The sequence below is a fragment of the Heterocephalus glaber genome, unplaced genomic scaffold (genome assembly GCF_053883595.1).
Source record: "Heterocephalus glaber isolate CG9 unplaced genomic scaffold, H.glaber_assembly_v1.0 deba00001553, whole genome shotgun sequence".
Classification (NCBI taxonomy): Eukaryota; Metazoa; Chordata; class Mammalia; order Rodentia; family Bathyergidae; genus Heterocephalus; species Heterocephalus glaber.
The window spans coordinates 91,510-117,022 of NW_028258344.1; the positions used below are offsets into that span (position 1 = coordinate 91,510).

Genomic DNA, 25,513 nt, shown 5'->3' on the forward strand with positions numbered 1-25,513 from the left:
TATAACTATCAATGTAAATGGCCTCAATTCACCAATCAAAAGAAACAGACTGACAGAATGGATTAAGAAGCAAAATCCAGCAATATGCTGTATACAAGAAAGACACCTAACTCAAAAAGAAATTCATAGACTGAAAGTAAAAGGATGAAAAACAGTTCTCCAAAGGACAGGAACCCAGAAAAAAAGCAGGGGTAGCAATCTGATTTGCAGACAACATAGATTTCAAACCAAAACTAATTAAGAGAGACAAAGATGGTGACTACATCCTTGTAAAGGGAACAATCCAACAGGAAGAGATGACAATCCTAAATATATATGCACCAAATATGAATGCCCCCAACTATACAAACCAAATATTAATGGACATGAAAAACTACATAAGCACTAAAACAATTATAGTGAGGAACCTCAATACCCCACTATCACAAATAGACAGATCATCTAGACAAAAAATTAGCAAAGAAATTCTAGAACTGAACCAAGCTATTGAACAAATGGACTTCATAGATCTTTACAAAGTGTTCCACCCCACAAAATCAGAATAAACAATTGTTTTAGGCTGCACATGGGTCATTCTCCAAAACAGACCACATGGTAGGTAATAAAACATGTCTAAATGAATTGAAAAGAATTGAAGTGACCCCCTGTATATTATTAGACCATAATGCAATAAAATTGGAGATCAATAAAATAAGAAAGGGCAAAATTCCCACACACACATGGAAATTGAATAACATCCTCCTGAACAACCAATGGATCAGGGAGGAAATTAAAGAAGAAACTAGACGGTTTCTACAAGTAAATGATAACACCAGTACAACATACAGGGATCTATGGGACACAATGAAAGCAGTTCTACATGGGAAATTCATAGCAGTGAATGCCCACATTAGGAAAGCAGAGAGAACTAAAATAACCTAATGCAGAAGCTCAAGCTCATAGAAAAAGAAGAGCATAAAAAACCCAAAGCTCGTGCAAGAGAGGAAATTATAAAGATCAGAGCAGAACTTACTGCGATGGAGAGTAAGAGAATGATACAAAAAATTAATGAATCAAAGAGTTGGTTTTCTGAAACAATAAATAAAATGGATAAAAATTTAGCCAACCTGAACAAAAAAAGGATAGAAAAGGCTCAAGTCCATGCAATTAAGAATGAAAAAGGGGAAGTCACAACAAACCCAGCAGAAATCCAGAGGATCATGAATACCTACTTTGAGAACCTGTACTCTAATAAAATGGAAAACACAGAAGAAATGGACAGATTCCTAGATACATACGAATTGCCAAAATTAAATGAAGATATAGAAATTCTAAACACCCCAATTACAATCAGTGAAATTGAAAATGTAATAAAAAATTTACCAACAAAGAAAAGCTCAGGTCCTGATGGCTTCACTGCTGAATTCTACAAGACATTTAAAGAACTATCGCCATTACTCTTTACACTCATCAAGGAAACTGAAAGGGAAGTAAGGCTACCAAATTCATTCCTGGAAGCAAGTGTTACTTTGATTCCAAAACCAGGGAAAGACTCAACCCAAAAAGAGAATTACAGGCCAATCTCCCTAATGAACATAGATGCAAGAATCCACAATAAGATACCGGAACACAGAATACAGAGGGTCATCAAGAAGATCATACACCCTGACCAAGTAATATTTATCCTAGGGATGCAAGGATGGTTCAACATTCATAAATCAATAAATGTAATACACTATATTAACAGAGTCAAGGACAAAAACTATATGATCAACTCAACAGATGCAGAAAAAGTATTTAAGAAAATCCAACACCCATTCATGACAAAAACCCTACAGAAAACTGGAAGGTCTTTATCTCAACCTGATTAAGGCTATCTATCTATGAAAAACAAACAGCCAACATCATACTAAATGGTCAAAAACTAAAAGTTTTCGTGCTAAAATCAGGAACAAGACAAGGATGCCCACTATCACCACTCCTGTTCAAAATAGTTCTGAAAACATTAGCCACAGCAATAAGAAACGAGAAAGAAATAAAAGGAATAAAGATAGGGAAGGAAGAAGTTAAACTGTCGTTATTTGCTGACGATATGATACTTCACATAGAAGACCCAAAAAACTCCACCAAAAGACTTCTAGACTTAATTGACATATTCAGTAGAGTAGCTGGATACAAGGTCAACACTCAAAAAACAACACCATTCTTGTACAAAAATAACAGACTCACTGAGAGAGGAATTCAGGAAACAATTCCTTTTACAATAGCATCCAAAAAAATGAAATATCTAGGAAACAATCTAACAGAGGAAGCAAAAGACCTCTACACTGAAAACTATAGCACTCTGAAGAAAGAGACTGAAAAGCATATAAAAAAATGGAAAGATAACCCTTGCTCCTGGATAGGAAGAACCACTAGTCAAAATGGTCATACTTCCAGAACTGCTATACAAAATTTAATGCAATGCCAGTTGAAATTCCTACAATATATTTCACAGAACAAGAGAAAACAATCCAAAAATTCATTTGGAACTAGAACAAATCTAGAATAGCAAAAGCAATTCTAGGCAACAGAGACATGACAGGGGGTATCACAATCCCCAACTTGAAACTATACTACAAAGCTACTGTTATAAAAACAGCATGGTACTGGCAAAGAAACAGACCCGTGGATCAATGGAATCAATTAGAAGATGCAGAAACAACTCCAGACATACTCAGCCACATCATCTTTGATAAAGGAGCCAACCACCCTCACTGGAGGAAAGATAGCCTATTTAATAAATGGTGTTGGAAAAATTGGATTTCAATCTGCCAAAGATTAAAAGTAGACCCATATCTATCACCATGCACTAAACTAAGATTGAAGTAGATTAAAGATCTAAATATTAAAACATTGAACGAATGTTCTGACATTGAAAAACCTTCACAGAATTAATGACAGAAAACTTCCCAAAAGGAGCGAAAGAATTCGACATACAGAATAGAGGCATATAGGACTCCAACTAGTGATGATCAAAAGAAATCTACACCGAGACATATAATAATCAAGATCCCTCAAACCCAATAAAAGAACAAAATAGTGCAATCAGTTAGAGAAAAGAAACAAATCACATACAAAGGGAAGCCCATCAGAATCACAGCAGACTTTTCTTTGCTTTTTCTGCATCTATTGAGATGATCATATATTTTTTATCATTGGCTCTGTTAATATACTGTACTACAATTATTGATTTACGTATGTTGAACTATCCTTGCATCCCTAGGATAATCTGACTTGGTCAGGGTGTACGATCTTCTTGAAGACCCTCTGTGTTCTGTTTTTGAGGATTTTGTTGAGGATTTTGCATCTATGAAAGTACGAGAGAAAATAATCCAAAAATTCATTTGGAAGCAGAAGAGACCTAGAATAGCAAGAGCAATTACAGGCAACAGGGGGTTGCCTATACTGTGACAATGAGTATCACAATCCCCAACTTGAAACTATGCTACAAAGCCACTGTGATAAAAGCAGCATGGTACTGGCAAAGAAACAGATCTGAGGATCAGTGGAACAGATTAGAAAATAAAGAAACAACTCCAGACATACTCGGCTACCTCATCTTTGACAAAGGAGCCAAGCATCATCACTGGAGGAAAGATAGCCTCTTTAATAAATGGTGTTGGGAAAACTGGATTTCAAGCTGCCAAAGATTAAAACTTGACCCTATCTTTCACCAAGCACTAAACTAAAATTGAAGTGGATTAAAGATCTAAATATTAAAACAGAAATACTAAACTTGCTGGAAGATAAGGTAGAACTCTTCAAGACATTCGCATAGAAAAAGATTATAAGAACAAATCCTCTGTAGCACGGGAACTATCAGAAAGAATCAACAACTGGGATCTCAGCTTATTAAAAAGCTTCAGCTCTGCAAGAGAAATCACCAACAGAGCTAAGAGACAGCCTACAATGTGGGGAAAAATTTTTACCAGCTGTTCCTCAGACAAAGTTCAACTATCTAGGATATATAAAGAATTCAAAAAACTCAGACTCCCCCAAATATAAAAACCCAATTCAAAAATGGGCATCTGAAATGAACAGACATCTCTCAGAAAAAGAAGTAAAAGCAGCAAATAAACATGAAAAAATGTTCCAACGTTACTGGTCATTTGAGAGATGCAGATGTAAACAACACTGAGATTCCACCCCACTCCAGAAAGAATGGCTGCTATCAGGAAATCAACCAATAACAAATCCTGGTGGGGCTGTGGGGAGAAAGGTAACCTTCTCCATTGTTGGTGGGAGTGCAGACTGGTGCAACCACTGTGGAAATCAATATGGAGATACCTCAAAAAAGTAGGATTAGAGGTCCCATTTGACCCTATCCCTCTGCTGGGTATCTTTCCAAAAGAATTAAAAGAATCATACCATAGTTATATATGTGCACCCATAGCAGCACAGTTTGTAATAGCTAGAACTTGGAAAAAGCCCAAATGCACATCAACTGGAGACTGCATAAAGACAATGTGGGTTTTTTATAAAATGGAGTACTACTCAGCCATAAAGAATGAGTAACTCGAGACATTTATAGCTAAATGGTTGCACATTGAGGTCATACTCTTAAGTGAAATAAATAGGACACACATGTGTAAATACTGAATAGTTTCTCTGCTGTGAAAAATTAAAAAGGTAAATAAGGTTCAAATGGTATAACTGATAATGTAAAATAGGAAGAAAAGGTGTAAAGGAGTTGGGGAAGTGGGAAGGGTAGGGGAAAGGAAAAGAACGATGGGAAAAGAAAAAATATGAGAAAAGGAAAAAATGGCAACAAAGTCTCTGTAAATAGCGAAGGGTATAGGGGGTGAAGGGAAGGCAGGGAAGTGGGCAAAACATAAGAACTAAGATACATCATGTAAAGATACAAGATCCCAACAATGAATGTAACTATTTTATATCTAGAATGTACCAATAAACTTAATTAAAATTTAAAAAATAAAACAATGCTGAGATTCCATGTCACTTCACAAAGAATGGTTGCTATGAAGAAATCAATCACCAAATGCTGGTGGGGCTACTGGGAAAAAGGAGCCCTTCTCCATTGTTGGTGGGAGTGTAGACTAGTGCAACCACTGTAGAAATCAGTGTGGAGATTCCTCAAAAAACTAGGATTAGAGGTCCCGTTTGACCCAGGTATTCCCCTCCTGGGTGTCTTCCCAAAAGAATAAAAGCATTGTACCACAGCAATATATGTGCACCCACGTTTATGGTGGCACAGTTTGTTACAGCTACATCCTGGAAACAGCCCAAGTGCCCATCAACTGATGAATGGATAAAAAATGTGTGGTTTTGTTGATACAATGGAGTACTATTCAGCCATAAAGAAGGATAAACTTGAGATATTCCTAGGTAAATGGATGCACCTTTGAGAGCATACTCTTAAGTGAAATGAATCAAACACAGATGTGTAAATATCACATTGTCTCTCTGCTGTGAGAAACTGAAAGTGTAAATGATCAAAATTTATAATAGATATTGTGAAATGGGAAAAAAAATTTTCAAATGGGAAGGGGAACTAGAGAGAGGGCAGAGGAAAGGAAGGAAAAGAAAAAAATGAGAAAAGAATGAAAAAATGGAAATAAAACTTTTGTAAATACAGAGCAGAGGAGGGGATGAAGGGAAGGGGAATGGGAAAAATGAGAACCAAGATATATCATGTACAGGCATAAATTCCCTATAATGAATGTGATCATTATATATACATAAAATGTACCAATAAACTTAATTGATTAAAAAAATTATTAGCTTGTCCCCCTAAAATGGCAGGAAACTTTTCCAAATGGTACTAGAGCTTAAAGATAAACTACCATATAATTTGCTCATGTTAATTAAACACTTTCATATCACTATCTTTGGTGAAAGTTTACCTGGAATTTTAAAAACAAAGTGATCAGCTACTACTCGGCAAGTTCTGCCTTTGAGGATAAAAATTTTAGCCATGAAGTAGTAAAAATCAATGGGAATAGCTCCATGATAAAAAATTATAAGTGCTGGTCCTTCTTCTGGTATTTTTTCTATCCCATGAACTTCATAACCTGTTTGAAAGACAAAATACAGGTACTTAAAATATATTTATTAATTTGCAATAAACAATGGTCAATAACTCAAAAGCTGTCCCTTTTTTTTTTTTTTTTTACAAAAGTACAGGAACTTTTGGTTTCCTTCTCATTCCCCAGTTTTATTTCCTCTTTCCCTTTTCCTTTATTCCCCGAACAAATTAGTCCTATGTCATAAAATGGGGCAGGATAAAATCTGCACTTGCATGGAGAGGTGGCCCTGAGGGAGTGTTAGAGTCCAGGCAGGGTAAGGCATCCAGAAGTGGGAAGCCAAAGCCAAGGCAGAGCTGTGACATCACCCATGTGGAAAAGAGCCTAGCACAGGCTGGTGGTGTGCAGTGGGAAAATGAAAGGACCCCAAGGTGAGAAAAGCATGGGGATCAGAGCCTAAGTAAAACAAGGAGAACAATGACACACAGCAGTGGCCTTGCATGAAGGGTCACAGCTAAGGGGATGAGGAAGTATGTACATGGAAGATGACCTGCAGCCACCTGCTTCTTGACAAAGGAGCCAAAAACATACACTGGAGAACAGACCTCTTTAACAAATGGTGCTGGGAAAATTGGATATCCATATGTTTCAAACTGGATCTCTATCTCTCATTTTGTAAGAAAGCAATTCAAAAAAAGGAAAGAAGGGAAAACAAAAAATGAGAAAAGGAAAAAATGGAAACAAAGTCTTTGTAAATAGGGAAGGGTGGGGGGGGTGAAGGGAGGGCAGGACAATGGAAAAAAAAAGAACCAAGATACATCATGTAAAAGTACAAGATCCCAATGATGAATGTAACTGTACTGTATACCTAAAATGTACCAATAAACTTAATAGAAAAACAAAACAAAACAAAAAAAATGGATCAAAGACATGGTAATAAAAGCTGAAACTTTGAAATTGCTAAAGAAAACAGAGGAAATACTTCATTTCATAGGCACAGGCAAAGACTTCTTGACTAGGACTCCAGAAGCACAGGAATAATAGCAAAAATTAGCAAATGGGACATCAAAGTAAAAAGTTTCTGCACAAAAAGGAAAACAACTAACAGTGAAGACAGCATATAGAATGGGAGAAAAATTTTGCCAGCCACTCTTCTGATGGAGACTATCTATAATATATATTTATATAAAAATTATATAATCTATATAATTGTTATTGGTTAATAATTATACAATTAATAATTAAATAAAATATATCTCTATATAAAGAATTCAAAAAATTCCCAAAAAATCATATAACCCAATTAATACATGGGGAAATGAATTGAACAGACATTTTTCAAAAGAAGTACAAATGGCCAATAAGTATTTGGTACCGGGGATCGAACTTCGGTCCTTGCGCTTGTGCAGCAGGCAACGAAACCACTGAGCTAAATCCCTGGCCACCAATAAGTATTTGAAAAAATACTTCAATATCTTTAGTCATTAGGGGATGCAAATCAAAATTACATTGAGATTCCACCTCATCCCAGTCAGAAAAGCTATCATCAAGAACACAAAAAATAGTAAAAGCTGGCAAGGACATAGAGAAAAGGAAACCTTCTGCACTGCTGGGAGGAATGCAAATTACTACATCCCCCATGAAAATCAGGATGGATGGATGTCCCTCAAACTAAAAATTGAGCTACCATTGATCCAGCTACTCCACTCCTTGGTATATACTTGAAGTAATTAAACCCAGTCTATTATAGTTAAACAGCAAAACCATGTTTATTGTGGCATGATTGACAACAGCCAAGACATGCAACTAGTCTAACTGCTCATCAATAGATAAATTTTTTAAATGTGAGAAAAAATATATGTATATGTCAATTTTCACTTTGCCATATTCTCATCCTTTAATGCTACCGATTTGTTTTGTCAATCTTTTGTATAAAGGTGGTATTTCAATGACATTTTAATTTGCATTTCCCTAATTACTAGGGGAACTTGCACATGTACAAGCCATTTATATTTCCTGATCAAACCCTTAGACCATCTTTTTTTGTACCGGGGATCGAACTCTGGACCTCACACTTGCCAGGAAGGCACTATGCCGCTGAGCTAAATCCCTGGCCCTAGGCCATCTTTAAGTTGGACTTTTTTCTTACTAATTTTCTAAGACAAATTGTAAACAGTTGTGCTGATCTGGCCCACCACTTATGTCTTCTAAAAAATAGCTTTCACTTTTAAGTCTTAAGTATTAGATTTTATAAAATTATTTTCCATAAAACTGAATACAAATCTTTTTGTGTGTGTTCTCCTCAGTTTGACAGCAAAGTTATACTAGCCTTGTGAAATAAACTGGGGAGCTCCACATTTTTCTTCACCTTGAAACAGATAAGTCTGGTAGAACTCATGGGCTTATGGTTTTTGTGAAGGGAAGAGATAAGCTTTGGACATGATTCCAATTTATTTTATGACTAATTGTCTCTGTCTCCCTTTTGAACAAACTTTGATCATTAACACTGGCCATTTCCATTAGTCTCTAAATATAGTGGTAGCAAATACTTATTTTTTCCCTATTCATTTTTAACATGTTTCCACTGGCTTGTACCACCAGTGATACAAGCATGACTGTCCCACTGAGCGGTTTGTATCACTGGTGGTTGAAGTGGTACAGTCACACATTGGACAGTATGCATGTACCACCAGTGCTTCAAGCCAACCAGCTGCAAGACATACGAATTACAGCCCTGTCACCAAAGTATTAAAAGCCTTGTTCAAAAGCTATCTCCTCTGTAAATAGTGCTTTTATTTTTGTCCAGTAAGAGTATTTAACATTTAGTGAGCATATATATGACAAAAACTATACTGGACTCAATAATCATAAAAAACACAAAAAATCCTCCATAGATGAGGAAACCTAAGTGTCAAAAGCCCCTGTCATATACCCAAGATCATACAGCAGGACCAGGATGCAAACCTGCAGTTGCTAAGTCTGTGTTCCTGTATCATGCCACAGGTAAGTACATGTTCACATAGATCCATGATTTTCAAACACTAGTTATAATTTATTAATGAGTTGTGAAATCAACTTAGTCAACCATGAAATCATTTAGAGAGTTACGAACAGCATTTTAAAAAATAAAGAGTAGAACATAAAATAAGAGCAGATTACAGTAGAAACATATATTTTCATAAAACAGAAGATAACATGTACATATATATGTATACTGGATTGAAAAAATGTCTTTCTTACTAAGAATAATAAAACTGTGACAGCTTGAAAAAGTGCATTTTAAATATCAGTGACCCAGTATGTTAAGTTGAACTTAATAATAATCAAGAGGCAGAAGGTGTACATATTTTAGTGCCTTCTAAGTCATCAGAGAATGATGCTACATAATTATGATACCTAACATTTACTGAAACTTTAGAAATTATGCTAAACACTATATGGTATATCACTGAATCCTTAAAATAATCCAGTTAGAAGATGAAAATAAAAGATTCATTAAAGTTAAATATCGTATTTAAGGCTCTTTACATAGCTTTAAAGTAGCTTTCCTAGTAAACTACTGGAAAATCAATTACAAAGTAATTTATCAATTAAAGTAAAAAAAAGTTGTAACTTTTCTTATCTGGTACGGTACTGAATAATGAATTTAGAGCCTCATACCTGTTAGGCAAGTGCTCTACTGAGCCACATCCCCAGCTCAAAAAACTAGTAACTTTGTAATAGACTTACCCGAAAGACATCTTAAAGAAGTGGTAAAAGTTAGTATCACAAATAATGACACATTAGAATCATGAACCTTCTGATAATAATGCACTGAGAAGTACACACCATGTTTATGGCATTCTTGTCAAAAATGCATAACCTTAATCTAATTACAGGAAATACTACCTCTAAATTGAGAAGCACTCGATATAATAATTGACCAATATTCTTCAGAAGTGTCAGGGTTAGGCTGGGGATTTAACTCAGTGGTGCCGCCACCTGCCTCACAAGAGCAAGGTCCTGAGTTCGATCCCCAGAACCAAAGAGAAAAAAGTATCAAGGTCATGAAAGACAACTAAGAAAACTGCCATAGGCTAGAAGAGACATGAGAACTAAATGCAGGAAGAGATTCTGGGAAAAAAAGCACTGGTAGAAAACTTTTTGTATTTGAATAATATATGTAATGCAATAGATTGTCCTGTTCCATTGTTAATTTGATAATTGTACAATGATTACATGTTAACATTAGGAGAAGCTGGGTGAAACATATATAAGAACTCTTGATACCATTTTTGCAACTTTTCTGTAATTCAGAAATCATAATTATTCTCAAAAGGGAGTGAGAAAGATGACATGAAAATAAAAGAGACTTTTATTACATAAGAGAAAGTGAGTAAGGTAGAGGGGGTGAAAGAAAGGGTAATGGAGGAATATATATGATCAAAACATATTACTTGCATATAGAAAAATATCACATTGAAACTCAGGATTTTATAAAATCAATAGTACTAATAAAGATATTTTACAAAAAAGGAGACATCAAAGATATATGGCTCTTGTTTACAAACCTGCTGAATATCATCACTTTTGGCCCTGAATCCCCAACCTCAGCAAGATTTACTGCATGACACAGAACATAAAGCTCAGAGGTAGATGTCAGATATTGAATCCCGGCTCTGCTTCCTAGCTCACCTTGGACAATAAACCTCCCAGAGCTGTTTCTATATGGGTAAGATGGAAATTGTATATAAAATGTATCTATCATATTATAAAGTTTAAAGGAGTCACTGTATCTCAAGTGTCAGAAATAGTAGTGTTCAAAAGAGATTTGTAAGTATGCATATTAAGGCAACAACACATTGGCATAATAAGCACATCACTGGTGACCTTTACTATCAGCAGCTTTATACTTCAGTGATACATATCTTCCAATGTCTATTTCAAAGTCTGTGTGTCTATGACCTTTTGTAAAACCACTTTGACACTCAACATGATACAGAAACCCACATCTCTGTCATATGTTGCTATGGTTTGTCCCCACAAAAACTCATGTTGAGACTTTCATCCTCAACGTAGCAGTGTTAGGAGGGACCTCAAGGTGTTTGGGTGAGGCGAAAGAGCTACCATTATCTGGAATAAATGTGTTTTCACTCTTGGGAGGCTATATAAATTACCTCCAGGGAAGGCTATATAAGGTAAAGTTACCCCTCACATTTTGCTTCTTGAACATACTGTTTGCCCTTTTGCGTTTCCACCATGCATGGAGCAGTATGGGGCCATAACCAGGGGCTAACATCATGTTCTTGGACTTCCAAAGTCATAGGTCAAAATATATGCTATTCCTTTATAAAATTACCTAATCTTAGATATTCTTGTGTAGCAATAAAAAGTGGACTAAAGCACTGCCCATTTAATCTCAGGTACTGTATAGTTCTCAAAAAAAAAAACAACAAACCAGAAAACAAGAAATAAGGTATTGGTGGAATAATGCAAAAAATTTGATAGAGAAAAATATTAAGTCCTTGAAAATAAGCCACCAGAGAACAATTTTCATGATAACCAAATGAAGATCCACTAATTAAGTGTACACTGTTTCAACTAATAAAGAAAATAATTAATTTCCTGGAGAGAAACCTACTGCCATCCCATTTATGCAGAGATAGTTGACTTCTAAGATGAATCAAACAAAAAGTAGGTAAATTTTGGTGTACAAATTATACTTAATGTAATACTATTAAATATTTCATTCATTAAAAATCTCTGCACTGAAAAGCTAACTTATTTTGGGCAGATCCTGTTGAGCAGTGGTGTGGACCAGAGCAGCACGGCTGGAGGCAGATCCCAGCCAAGGCCCCGCCCCAACCCCAGCGGCTTGGGCACAAAATTTCCAATGATGAATGTCATCATATTTTATACCTAAAATGTACCAATAAAATTAATTGTAAAAAGGGCCAGGGATTTAGTTCAGTGGTTCTGCTGCCTGCCTCGCAAGCACAAGGTCCCGAGTTTGATTCCCAGTACCAAAAAAATTATTATTATTATTTAAAAAAAAGAAAAAAATCTAACTTATTTTGAATAGAACTACAAGAAAATGCTAAATAATTTTTAAAAGTTTCTACAGGGCCAGGGATTTGGCTCAGTGGTTCCACCGCCTGCCTCGCAAGTGCAAGGTTTGACCCCCAGTACTAAAAAAAAAGAAAAAAGTTTCTACATAGTTTTAATTGGTCTCCTTAATCTTCTACATATTTTACATATCAATTTTCATATTTTAGCTTATAGAGTAGTCAAAGATTTGTGGTTCTTCATTTAATAGAAAACAATATTTAGAAAAAATAATTTTATGAAAGATACACAAATGCAAAATGGATGGAAATAGACAATCAGGAATAACTTCATTTACACTGTATTTTTCAGTATCTTCTCAATGAACAAAATGGAATGATAATATAGTTTCAGTGAGACATACAGATAGCAAACTATGGAAAGCAAAGCATTCTTGGCTTACCATGCCAAACTGCTGCATGTCCATCCCACAGAGTTGCCACTGTTTTCCTTGCACCATCCCATAAATTATGAGAGTAGGCTTCCTTTAATACATTCTTCCTCTTATAAATGTGTAAGAAAATAATGGTAAGGTAGAGAAGAAAGATAGTGAAGTAAGGAAGTATTATAAGTATTAGTGGTGTAAAGACCCACAAGAGATAGTTTACAAAATTCAAATAGTCTTCCAATTGCTCCACATCAAACCATTCTTCGAGAATGTGAATCAGACAAGTCATATAGGGCATAGAATCCTGTCCTGCAACACAGGTTTGGTTTTTGTCTATCATTTTTCTTTAGATGAAAAAAATGACAAATTCAGTCTCTTTCTTCATTGCTACAGCAGGTCATTAATTTTGACACTAGAAGAGAAAAATCATCCAGAGTTATTCTCTTAGCAACAACAAAGTTAAATGTGTTAGTCTACATAAATACTATAATCATTTAATTCCAAAATGAGTAGACTTTTTAATGGTTGCCTTTGTGGTAGATTTAAATGTGAAAATAAGGTTTCACCTGTTTGCTCATGAAGTGTGCTGAAGTTAGAATTTGAAATAACTTGCAAGCTGTAATTGAGATAGGAAAAAGCTGAAGAGGACTGAAATTTCATACTGACCTTAATAATTTGACTCATATCTTAAGTAGATCATGTTGAATATCTGGATTTTAAACTAGGTCATGTTGAGAGTAATTGTGTTCTTCACAAAACAAAACATCACTATCTGATTCAGTACAAGTAACCAAATTCTTAAGGAAATTATATACACTTGTGGATAATGTTTTTTCATTGAGAAATAAATTTACAGAAAAGCTATCTGTTCTTTTGACACTACTCAATTAAAAAAAAGTTATTGGTACTGTTTTTATCTTAGTCACTAAAATTTCTCTAAAATATTAAATGACTAAAAATACCACTGTATATTGTATGAACTGACTTTCTAAAACAGTCACTTGACTTACCAGAAATTAGATAAATATCTTGTCCCAAGCTTCAATGTATGTATCCTGAAAACAGTCAACAAATGGAATATACGATTAAAGACAGAAGATAATTATTAACACCTACAGTTAAAATTTCCATAAAATAAATAGCAATTGACATTCACAACTGTTCGACAGATACGATTAAAGCCCCAGGCCAGCATATCACAAATTTATATCCATGCTACCACCGCTTTACTAAGGACAACTATTTAGTGCCATTATGTAAAGCCCCATCTAACAATCAGTCTTAACAGCTACAAAAAGCTTTGCTTCTTTAAAAAACAAAACAAAATATGAAGTTAGGATATGCAATTGATTAAGTCACTTATTACTAACTTTGCCACACATGACAATGACACCATTATATTATCCTGGTGATCATAATTTCCTACATAACATTTCCTTGATCATCGTCTTGCATTCATATTTTCTCTAGTTCTGATTCTATTATTATATTTTACTATATTCCATATTACTTAATCTTACTACTATTCCATGCTATGTAATCTTAATGAAAATCACTTCAATTCTTTTGTGGCTGAGCCAGAATATGCATAAATGAAAGAAAAGGATAGAAAAAAAGAGACACACACACAGAAGAGCGATTACATTTCTTTATGCCAGGATTATCTTGCTAACTGGCTTGTTAACAAGACAGACTCTTTGACTTGTTTTTCTAGGGACAGAAGTCTAATTTAGTCTAATTTTCTGCAACCAATAGCATTCACTTGTGAGGAACCTGAGCCTGTTCTGGTAACAGAATATAAACACAACATACATTAAGCCTTCAACCAGGGATTTATTTTTTATCATATTTTAACCAGTCCACCTAAAGAGTTGAATTACTATAATTTACCAGTGTTTGATCATTTAAAGTAGAAAATAGTAAAATTTAGTATTTTTAAGAATGAGGCAGACCTGGGGATTTAGCTCAGTGGCACTGGCACCTGCTTTGGAGGCACAAGGTCCTGAGTTCCATCCCCATACTAAAAAAAAAAAAAGAATGAAACACTTAAAAATTAGAACTTTCCCTATTAAGAGAGCTACAATTTACAAAAAAGAAATAATAAATGTTGATGATAATGTAGAAAATTACACTCTTTAAACACTGTTGGTGAGACTGCAAAGTAGTGTGGCCACTGTGGAAATTAGTTTGGCAGTACCTCAAAAAGTACCAACAAGGGCCAGGGATTTACCTCAGTGGTTCTGGTGCCTGCCTCGAAAGCGCAAGGTCCCGAGTTTGATCCCTGGTGCCAAAAAAAAAAAAAAAAAAAGTACCAACAATTCTATGCCTAGTTATATGCCCAAGAAGACTGAAAACACATATGCACGTATAAAATTGTAAAACATTAACAGCAGCATTATTCATAATAGCTAAAAACTGGAAACAACTCAAATGTCCATCAACTGATGAAAGGCTAAACAAAATAAGGTATATCCCTATAATATAACTAGGAATGATATACAGTACTATACTGGCTCATGAATAGATAAGTCTTGGAAATAGTATGATAAGTGAAAAAAACCAAAACAAATGGCCACATAGTTAATGATTCCATTTACATGACCAGAATAGAGTAATCCATAGAGCCAAAAAAATTAGTAGTTGCCAAGGGAGGAGGAAAATGAGGAGTGATTGCTAATGGAAACAAAATATTTTGGGGACAATGAAATATTCTAGAATTAGACAGTAGCAATGGTTGTACAACCTTGCAAATATATAAACAACTACTGAGCTGTACAAAGCAAAATGATCTTATGGTGAATTACATCTCAGTTTTTAAAAAGTATTTAAACACTATTAATAGATAACAAAATTTATGAACCTTTCATAGGCATCAAATGAAACTTTTCCTAGGCTTAATCAACATTTTAATGATCTGATCATTACTGCTTAAAACAACTGCTCATGATAATCTAGTCTCATTTCCAGGCTTTAATAGGAATACAAAAGCTTACAACATTTTAGGACTTCCCCAGACAAAACAGTAATAAGATTATAGCAGAGTTCCTTTATCCACAAGGGATATGTTCCAAGACCACTAGATGATACCAGAAAACTGAGGATAGTACCCAACTTTACATATAGATTGAGCATCTCGGACCAGGCATTTAGATCAGTGGTTCCGCCACCTGCCTTGCAAGTACAAGGTCCCAAGTTTGATCCCCAGTACCAAACCACCCCCCCCAAAACAGGCATAGATTGAGCATCTCTAATCCAAAAATCTAAAATGCTCTAAAATCAGAAATTTCTTGGGCTGGAGATTTAGCTCAGTGGCACCGCACCTGCCTTGCAAGTACAAGGTCCTGAGTTCCATCCCACGTACCAAAAAAAGAAAAGAAAAAAGAAATTTCTTGAACAATAGCAAGTGGAGCATTCTGCACTGGACCTACTGCGTGTGATAAGTTGCAGTAAAAATGCAGGTGAACCAAAAATACCGTAAAAAATTACCTTCAGGCTGTCTACGTAAGTGAAAAAAAAAAAAATCTAGAGTAAATCTAACCAAGGAAGTGAACAACTGCTACAATAAAAACTACAAAACATATAGTGATGAAAGAAATTAAAGAAGACACAAAAAGTGAAAAGACATCTCATGTTCATGAGTTGGAAGAATATTGGTAAAATGTTCATATACTCAAAATGATTCAAAGCAATTCACATCAAAATATCAATGACATTCTCCACAGAATTATAAAAAACATACTTCACAGAACTAGAAAAAAAATCACAAAACTCATATGGAACCACAAAATACCTCCTATCCAAAGCAATCCTAAGCAAGAGAGACAAAGCTGAAGGCATTACAATACCTGACTACCAAAGAGACATGGAACTGGCATAAAAACACACACAGACCAATGGAACAGAACAGTGAATGCAGTAGTAAGTTCACATATTTACAGCCAACTAATTTTGAACAAAGCTAAAAAGCAAATACACACATTGGAGAAAGAACAGTCTCTTCAATAAAAGACTCCTGGAAAACTGGGTGTCCATATTCAGAAGAAACTGCACGGCTATCTCTCAGTATATACAAAGATCAACCCAAAATGGATCAAAGGTTTGAGTTTAAAATTCAAAACTTTAAAACTGTTAGAAGAAAATATAGGGGAAACTCTTCAGGATATGGGTCTGGGCAAAGTTTTTTTGTATATGACCCTTAAAGAACAGGCGACAAAAGCAAAAATTAACAAATGAGATTACATCAAACTAAAAAGCTTCTGTACAGCAAAGGAAACAACCTACAGAATGAGAGAAAATACTGTATTTGCAAACTATTCATCCAACAAGGAATCAATTTTCAGATAAGGAGCTCAAAAGACTAAACAAAATAACCCAAGTAAATCAATTTAAAAGTACACAAACCTCCCACTTGCTGGCACATACCTGTAATCCTAGCTAGTATTACTGTGAGGCAAGGGGATTTCATGTTCAAGGGCAGCCTGGGCAACTTACGAGACCCTATCTCAAAAAAAGGGTGTGGGGGCTGGGAATATAGATCAATCCAAAGGTCCTAGGTTCAATCCCAGGAGTTGTGGGGGGAAAGAGGAAGGCAAATGACCTGAATAGACATTTCTCAAACATGTACAATTAAAAAAAAATTAAGTTAAATTTTTAAAAAGGAGGGGCCAGGGATTTAGCTCAGTGGTTCCACCGCCTGCCTCACAAGTGCAAGGTCCGGAGTTCGATCCCGGGTACCAAACAAACAAGATCAACACCACAGCAAGACAAAATTTTTAAAAAGGATATACAAATGGGAAACAAGTACATTAAAAAATGTTCAACATCATAATCATCAAGGAAATTCATTTTAAAACCACAATGAGAAATCATCTCACCCCAGTTAGAATAGTTATTATCAAAAAGATTTTTAAAAATAAATGTAGAGGTAGATGGTAGAGTACATGTTTACCATGCTCAAAAAGCCCTGTCAATCCCCAGCATGAAAACAAACCAAAAACAACAATAAATTGTATATTTCATAAAGCTGAGAGGATTTTGAGTGTTCCCAACACAAAGAAAATGCTGTCTGCGGTGACAGATAAGCTAATTACCCTGATCTGATCATTATACATTGTATACAGGTACTGAAATGCCACAACACACTCCACAAATATTTGCAATTATGTAATCATTATGTACTGCAGACATGTACTAATAAAAGTTTTTAAAGATTTAATTCCAGTAATAGAGAGAGAGAGAGAGAGGGAGGGAGAGAGAGAGAGGGAGAGAGAGGGAGAGGGAGGGAGAGGGAGAGAGAGGGAGGGAGAGGGAGGGAGAGGGAGGGAGGGAGGGAGGGAGGGGGAGGGAGGGAGAGGGAGGGAGGGAGGGAGGGAGGGAGAGGGAGGGAGGGAGGGAGGGAGGGAGGGAGGGAGGGAGGGAGGGAGGGAGGGAGAGGGAGGGAGGGAGGGAGGGAGAGGGAGGGAGGGAGGGAGGGAGAGGGAGGGAGGGAGGGAGGGAGGGAGAGGGAGGGAGGGAGGGAGGGAGAGGGAGGGAGGGAGGGAGGGAGGGAGAGGGAGGGAGGGAGGGAGAGGGAGGGAGGGAGGGAGGGAGAGGGAGGGAGGGGGAGAGAGAGAGAGGGAGAGAGAGAGAGGGAGAGAGAGAGAGACAGAGAGACAAACTTAGATTTCAAGCTGCAGGCTCAAGGTTCTGATATAAATTGCCTTTCAAGATTTTTTAAACTATAGGTTTAAATTTTTTAAAAATCCTAGAATGTCCTTAAACTTTTAACTAAAATCTTTCACTCTATTTGATGATTACTATTCTACCCTTATGTTCGTATCCACTCATCTCAATAATGCTACACACCTAAACTGGTTCACTTGTAACTCTGGGGGCTCTCACTGGTATCACCAAAATCAGCCTGCTTCTGACCTCAAAGTGCGGCACCACTACGGTTTGGGAATAAATGTTTCCTTTTAAAGTTAATTTTCTATTTCCACCCACTCGTAGATGAGGCCAAAATATCAATGACGGTTCTAAATGTGTGGATTTAAGCTCAGTCCCAGAAGTACCAATGCCATTTAGGCATCAATGGCAAAAAACAAGTCCTAAGCGCTCCAACAAATCTCAGGTCTGAACTCGCTTCTTTGAAAAAGCTGCCTGGATAGTGTTGAGGAATACTATAGAACACTGGCTGCCCTTCCCCCTCATCATCGGTGTTGTTCCGGTTTTCTCCATCCTAGTTAGGGGCACATTCATATTTATTAGCTCTTTAGCTCTCGAAGGCAGAGACCTATTTCACAGACTGCACATCCCAGTGACCGGTGCCTACAAAGGTCTGTCTGAAACTATTAATTGCACAAATGAAAGGTCAGATATACACAGTTTCGCTTAGTCGATCCAGCAGTCCCACGACACAGATACTGCTGCTGCTCATCTTCATTTTACAGATGATCAAAATGAAGCTCATAAAGGGTAAGTCCCTGGCTCAAGCCACACAGGTAGCACAGGAGCACACGCCAGGCCCCCGAGCCAGCGCGGTCTGGGCGCGAACGCTCTTGACCAGCACCCACGCAGCCTCCTCACCACGCACGTTCCTTAGCCTTTGTGGACAGGAGACTCAAGGCGCCTGGAGTCGGGAAAGACACCGGGCAAGCAAGAGGCCTCCAGTCGAGACTCAAAACACTTCGCCCCACCGGCTAAGTTTAGGCAAAACGCGCCGGATCGGAGCTTTTAAGGCGCGAGCCGAGCAAGAGCTCGCAGGATCCCGGGCCGGACATCCCTTTCCAGCCCGTTCTGCGCCCCAAGCTCAGCGCCGAGCCCGCCCGCCGCAGGCAGCTCAGGAGAGGCTCCGCGAGACCGACGCGACGCCGAGCGCCGGCCTGGAGAGGGGGGAGAGGTCAAGCAGAGCACCGACGCACCTCAGACGGGAAGAGAAAAGCGGCTCACCTTTACCCTCCAGCGGCGACGAGACCTCTCGCAGGCTTAGCCACCGGGAGAGGCGCAATGATTTGCGCGGCCGCTTTTCTTCCAGGCAAGCTGTCAGGAAGCAGCCCGGACAGCGTTGGCCGTGACACCGCCTGTCTCCCCGCCCCTTCCTGTAGCCTCCAAGACCCACTTCCTGTATCAGATTCTCGGCTGGTTCTTGGTTGGAGGTGCTGGCCCGGTTTCTGACCTCTCGCCCTCTGGCCCACGAAGTTTTCTTTTCGGTCTTGGGTAAAGGAGCAGAGGTCCAGCAGAGGCTGCGTACGCCAGGGCTGCTGTGAGGGGGCAAAATGTGCTGCGAGAAGTGGAGCCACGTGGCCGAAATGTTTCTGTTTTTTGAAGACCGGGAGAAGGATTACAAAATCCATTGCCTCTGCACCAGGGCATTTGTGGAGTAAGTAGGAACGCGTTTTTCATCATTTTTATCTTGATCATTATGGAGGAGTGTAAGTGTGGCATACTTGCTTGTAATTGTTCGCAAACCTAGGGCAAGGTGTTTGCAATTTCAGTGGCACACGCCTGTAATTCCAGCTATTGGGGAGGCTGAGGAGGAAGGATCTCAGCCTGGGCAATTTAGCGAGACCCGATCTAAAAGGTTTTAAAAGCTGGGGATGTAGCTCAGTGGTAGAGCGTGTCTCTAGCACACGTGAGGCCCTGGGTTCAATCCCTAGTGTCACACTCACACACGCCATACAAAAATCTGCGAACTTTACGGAGTGGTTGCCTATTATCATTATTATTAAGTGAAAGACTAATTCTGATTTTGTAGGCCGTTATGAAAGGATGTGGTAACCGAAACGTCATTTTATATGTACAAATAGAGGGGGCATTTAAAAATTGGAAGAAAGCCAGGCATGTTCGCGCAAGTCTGTAATCCCGATATTCCTGGAGACAAAGGCAGAAAGATACTAAATTCCACCCCAGCTTGGGCAGTTTAGCTTGTGGCTTAGCGCACTGACCCTAGGTTCAATCCCCAGTGTCGAAGAGGGGGGTGGGGGGTTGGGGAGGAAAGTGAATGTAAAATGAAAGTGCTAACCGAAGTGAAAGTAAAGGTTTAAAGTTGAGTAATTTATTTTGATTGACATCTCTTATCAAACCTTAAAATCTACTCAAGCTTACCTAGCCACGCAGTGTTTATTGCCTGTGATCCCAGCACTCTGGAAGGCTGAGGCAAGAGGTTGGCCAGTTCAAGCCCAGTCTGGACAGCTAAGCAACTTAGAGAGACCTTGTCTCAATCAGAAATGCAAAAGAGCTATGTAGCTCCATGTAAAGACCCTGGGTGCAATCCCTAGTACTGGGGGGGGGGGGGGTTCTATGCAAGTCCAAATGCGCTTAACTAAGCCCTCTAACCATTTCAGATAAAAGGCTGAACTATTTTTACATCAATCTTTATTTTTGGGAAATGTTTCAGATTAAAATTGCCCCTGTATGGAAATTGGGGGGGGGGGGGGGTGAACAGAAAATTGAAATCTAGAAATTGTTTTCTTTATGTTAAATGTGTAATGTTAACGCATTTAAATATTTTTTCATTCCGGAAATGTTAGTATTTATCCTAATCTAACGTGGTTCCTATTAGATTAAAATCCTTGTGGAAGCAAATCTTATGTGATAGACCTTCAATGTGATAGAATTTAAATGTGAAGACTTCTTTTTCATTATTTTTATGGAATAATCTGAAAATTGACACCCCCCAATTAAAAAAACATATTAAATTTAATGTAAAAATTATCCCCTTTGTAGTCAGGCATGGGTTTATTCAGTGTCTAGTTTTTGAGCTTCTGTATATCAGTACTGTATGTTGGTAAGCACTTGGGCATGTGACGGAGCCTGTCCCTACATGCACTGAGTTTACTTTCTAGCAGAGGAGATCAATCTTAAGACAGCTGGTTACACAGCTACTTTATTAATTATAGTTACAAATGTTGAGAGAATTACATGATGCTTTGATAACATCCCTTCTCCAGGGGTCTCAGGTTTCTTTCGGAAGTAACATGCAGAGAGAGATCTAAAGGATCGCTGGGAGAAATTTGAGTGGAAGAAAGCAAATCTGGGCATAACCACGTCCTAGATCAAGAAGCATCTTTATAAGGAAACCTTAAACAAGTGGGTGACAGGATTAGATTAGCATTATTCTGGCAGTAGAGAGGCAAAGAACCACTGACGACTGTTGTCCAGGCAAGAAGTTATGTGGCTTGGATTAGGATAGGGGAAAGTAGAAAGGGAGAAAGACAGAAAATTGCTGGTATTGGGGATTGGATTAGATGGGGGAAGGGCAAAGGAAAGTTAAAGAGTAGGAAGGAGACTAGGCCAAGGGTAATTGGTTTTTGCCTTGTATTGCTGCTTTTCTCTAAATTGTGTTTTTTATTTTGGGACAGCAGCGAGGTCATGAATTTGATTTTGCATACAGTATTTTGATTTGGGAGTACCTATGAGATATGCAAGGATAGATGATACATTTTATATATGTTGGTGTCTTAGTTACTTTTCTCATTGCTACGACAAAATATTTGACACCCAGAGTTAAAGGAGGAAAGGTTTATTGTAGCTCACAGTTTGTAGAGGTTTCAGTTCATAGTTGGCTATCTTCAAGGCAAGGTGGCATGGCAGAGGGGCATCAAAGAGAGAAAAAATTCATGGGGGGGTAGAAGGCAGCAAAGTAGTGAAGAAGCCACAAGCAATGTCAACAGCCCTCTTTATGTAGCTTATATTCTATCCAGCCCTCTTTCTGTCCCTTATATCCCTTAGGGTAGGTAGCACCACACCCAAGGGTGGGCCTTCCCATTATCCACACCCAGAATTATGCCAAACCAGTCAGTGGACTAATTTAGTAATAACACACCCTTAATCCTAGCATCACACATTTAATTCTAGCATCACACACTCTAGATCCGTCCACCTCTGAAAAACCCCATCTATGACCACATGAGACTTTGGGGAGACATCTAGACAACAAGCTGTTTGGAGTTTTGGAGAAGTCTGGGCTAGGCTTAAAAACTTGAGTCATTCACCTTTAGATAGTAATTGAAGCTATTAATGGAAGTGGGAGAATCTATCCTTGAGGAATTCCAACTTTTTTTTCTTCTGGTACTGGGGATTGAACCCAAGGACACTCTACGCTGAGCTACAATCCCCACCTCTTTTTATTATTGTTTAAAATCTGAAACAGAGTTTTGTTAAATTGTCCAGGCTGGATGGGAACTTGAGATCTTCCTGCCTCAGCCTACCAGAGTGCTAGGATTACTGACATGTACTGCTTTGCTGGCTTGTGGAGAGCAATTCAATTCTACATAATTTTGGGGGAAAATCATTTCACAATTAAACCATAATTAGGGCCTAGTTTTCCTGCCTAAAGGCGAGCTATGGAACCATAACTTTCACCTTTGGTCACAGCTAAGACCTCAATGGTTGGGTGATGCTGTGATGCTCCAGGGCAGGATTACACCAGCTGGAGACATCCTGGGAGGAACCAGATCTTCATCTACATAGTTCCTGTTGTTGTAGGATTATTGCAGTCCTTTGAGTCACCTGCTACATTTGTTTCTCATGTACCAAATAAAGGTGTGGCTTAAGGTGTGGCAAGCTCGGGGTCTTTTGTCTTTGCTGCCCAGACCAGCATTGATCAGGCCCAAAACTCAGCTTCTGTCTGTATATTAATTAATTCACCTTGTGCTATTGAGGCTCACAGGAGACTAGGACTTAATGTAGAGGTTCTAGTAAAGTCCCCTTTCCCTGTTCCCTACACTGGCTTAACATTTTTTTAATATAAAAAGAAAAGTGGTGGATTAACTGGGAAAGAGGTAGATGGCAAGCTATTTGAGCACATTTGGTACTCCCCCCAAGTGCCTCACTGTCAATGAACATGAGAAAGTTTAAAGGCCTGGTATGGTGGTATTGCAGATAGGTAAGTTAATTAGATATTTTGTAGGCAGTTAGACAGGGCCAGCCCAGGAGGAGCCAACACGGAAGACAGTCATGAAGCCAACATGGAGGACACTGAAGACACATTCACTGAAGGCCAGCATTGTAAAAGGAGAGAAACTAGCACACCCATGTAGGATGAATAGCTGGGATTGATATTCTAAATAGGTATCACCTGGGTGGGGGGCCACTGTCTTAACCCAGCCTTTCCAGGAAATATCTGACCCTTTTCAGGGTTTTGCCCCACCTCATGCCCACCTTATAATTTTCCATTGGGTCTTACAGTTTTTGTCCCACCTTGAGCCCACCTCCCCTCGTGGGTTTGTCCCATAAAACACCTTTGAGAAATTGGGTGAGCAGGCAACCCACTTTCCGGTCCCCCTTCTGTCTCTCTTAGACAGAAGCTATCTTTCTCTCAATAAATTTTTCCTACTCTTAACCTCTGTTGTTCCTAGAATTCATTCTTCGATTTTAGAGAACACGAACTCGAGTTTCGGATATCTAGTAGGTTTGGGAGTTACATCTCTTCCCCCTATATCAGTGGTACATCCCTGTAATCCCAGCACTATAAAGTCACAGTTACCCTTGTATAAATCATGGTTTCTTTTGCGGGGAGAGGAGCATATTCCATGTATCCAGTATCCTGTTGCTCAGCGAACCCATAAACCTTAGCCTTCATCAACAATGTCTACCTCAATCAGCTTCCTCTCTGAAGGTTGCCAAAACAATTCTTTAATCCCTTCGGTATTTATTAGCTAGTATTCTAAAAAGAGCATTTTTGTCTTTTCTCTCCATGTATTTGTTTCATTATGTTAATACGGACTTTTCATCCTTAAGTTATTAATTGGATATATTTCATTACTATCATTACTTGGTACTCATGTTGTCTTTGGTCTTGCCAGTGGGGCATCTTTTGAAGTGGCTTCTAGTCCTTTTGCTATATCTCCAGCATTCTTTGAATGCTTCCTAACCTTTTAACATGAGGTGACCCAGGCTAATTTTTACACACCATAGAATTACCATTCACCCGAGGTACGTTGGTTCTTTTAATGGAGAATAGTGTTTAAAAACCAAATGCTGAGTACTCAGTGTGCCTATTGTTCCTATGCCCTCTCAGTAGACAGAGTTAGGCAGTGTGTATATGTATTTTACATATTGTTGTGGCTTGTGTCTAGATGACCCCTCAAAGCCTCATGCAGTCTTTTTCAAAGGTAGCTAGGTGTGATGGTAGGATTAAGGGCATGTGATTACTAAACCACTGCACGTGATTTGTTTGGCACCACCCTAATCCCTGGTAGTCTGAATAAGATAAAAGGAGCAAAAAGACACTGCTAAGGTCCCTTGTTGCTTTTGCTACCTTGTGCACGCCACGTTGTTTCTCCTCTGCAATGCCTGTTTGCCGTCCCTGCTTTGGAGCCAGCCAATTATGAACTGAAACCTTTACCAACTGTAAGCCAAATAATCCTTTCCTCCTTTAACTTTGGGTGGTCAGTTATTTTGTCTCAGCAACAAGAAAAAAAGCAACTAATATACATATGTATGTGTGTGTGCATATGTACATAATACGCATATATAATACACTTAAAACTACCTTTATAGCTGCTGTAGTATAATTAAATGCCATTGATTTATAACAGTATTTCCAATATTGACCACCCAACACCTTGAAATTCTTTCTAGCCTTCTTTGTAGATGATTTGTCTTGAGCCTGCCATGTTTTAAGTAAACTTCATAAAGGAGATTCTCAGCTGTCATTATCCTCAGTACATTTGCTTATTTGCTCATTGTAATCATTCTGGCAGCCATATCGACCTTCTCTTCCACCAAAGCGTTTTATACAGCTCCTACTCTACTTTATCCTCAAGGCTCCTAGTTTTTGAGGGGCCAGTGGACACGCTACCAGAACACACTTGTACTTCATCCCCTCCCCTGTCCTGCTGAGAATCATCACCTGCAGTACTTTATGTTTTATAAAATATACCCCCCGAAAGAAATAGTAAAGTGAGAAAATAAATCAAGCGCATAAGAATTGTACTTTGTTTAGGTTATTGTAGCTTTTTAAGAAAACTAGTCTTAGCTATGATTGCCAGTAAAGGAAAGTTTAATAACTTCATTGTTCGCTAGTCCTTAAAACAACCTTTGTGCAGACATGAAT

The 25,513-nt window shown here is 38.1% G+C and overlaps 2 protein-coding genes across 30 annotated transcripts in view; one reads left to right on the forward strand and one right to left on the reverse strand.

The window, feature by feature from the left end:
• The window catches only part of Tmem68 (transmembrane protein 68), a 59,039-nt gene extending 39,509 nt beyond the window's left edge, over window positions 1-19,530 (reverse strand). For 10 of the 20 annotated variants that reach the window (XR_015442675.1, XR_015442672.1, XR_015442673.1 and 7 more), the window contains exons 1-4: window positions 19,405-19,530; window positions 13,488-13,532; window positions 12,493-12,889; window positions 5,886-6,053 (exon numbers count right to left, since the gene is read on the reverse strand). Coding sequence is in view for 12 of the 20 variants with exons in the window: in XM_087190315.1 (XP_087046441.1) it covers window positions 5,886-6,053; window positions 12,493-12,817 (493 nt within the window). In the remaining 8 variants the exon portion in view is untranslated. Of the gene's footprint in view, window positions 1-5,885; window positions 6,054-12,492; window positions 12,890-13,043; window positions 13,094-13,487; window positions 13,533-14,429; window positions 14,498-14,707; window positions 14,759-18,836; window positions 19,340-19,404 lie in introns of those variants that run through there. The other 10 variants (XM_087190311.1, XM_087190316.1, XM_087190312.1 and 7 more) reach the window with 10 other exon arrangements.
• Window positions 19,531-19,552: 22 nt separating this feature from the next.
• Tgs1 (trimethylguanosine synthase 1) overlaps window positions 19,553-25,513 on the forward strand; it is a 50,204-nt gene continuing 44,243 nt past the window's right edge. For all 10 annotated transcript variants that reach the window (XR_015442667.1, XR_015442668.1, XR_015442669.1 and 7 more), the window contains exon 1: window positions 19,553-19,834. Coding sequence is in view for 6 of the 10 variants with exons in the window: in XM_087190303.1 (XP_087046429.1) it covers window positions 19,731-19,834 (104 nt within the window). In the remaining 4 variants the exon portion in view is untranslated. The remainder of the gene's footprint in view (window positions 19,835-25,513) is intronic.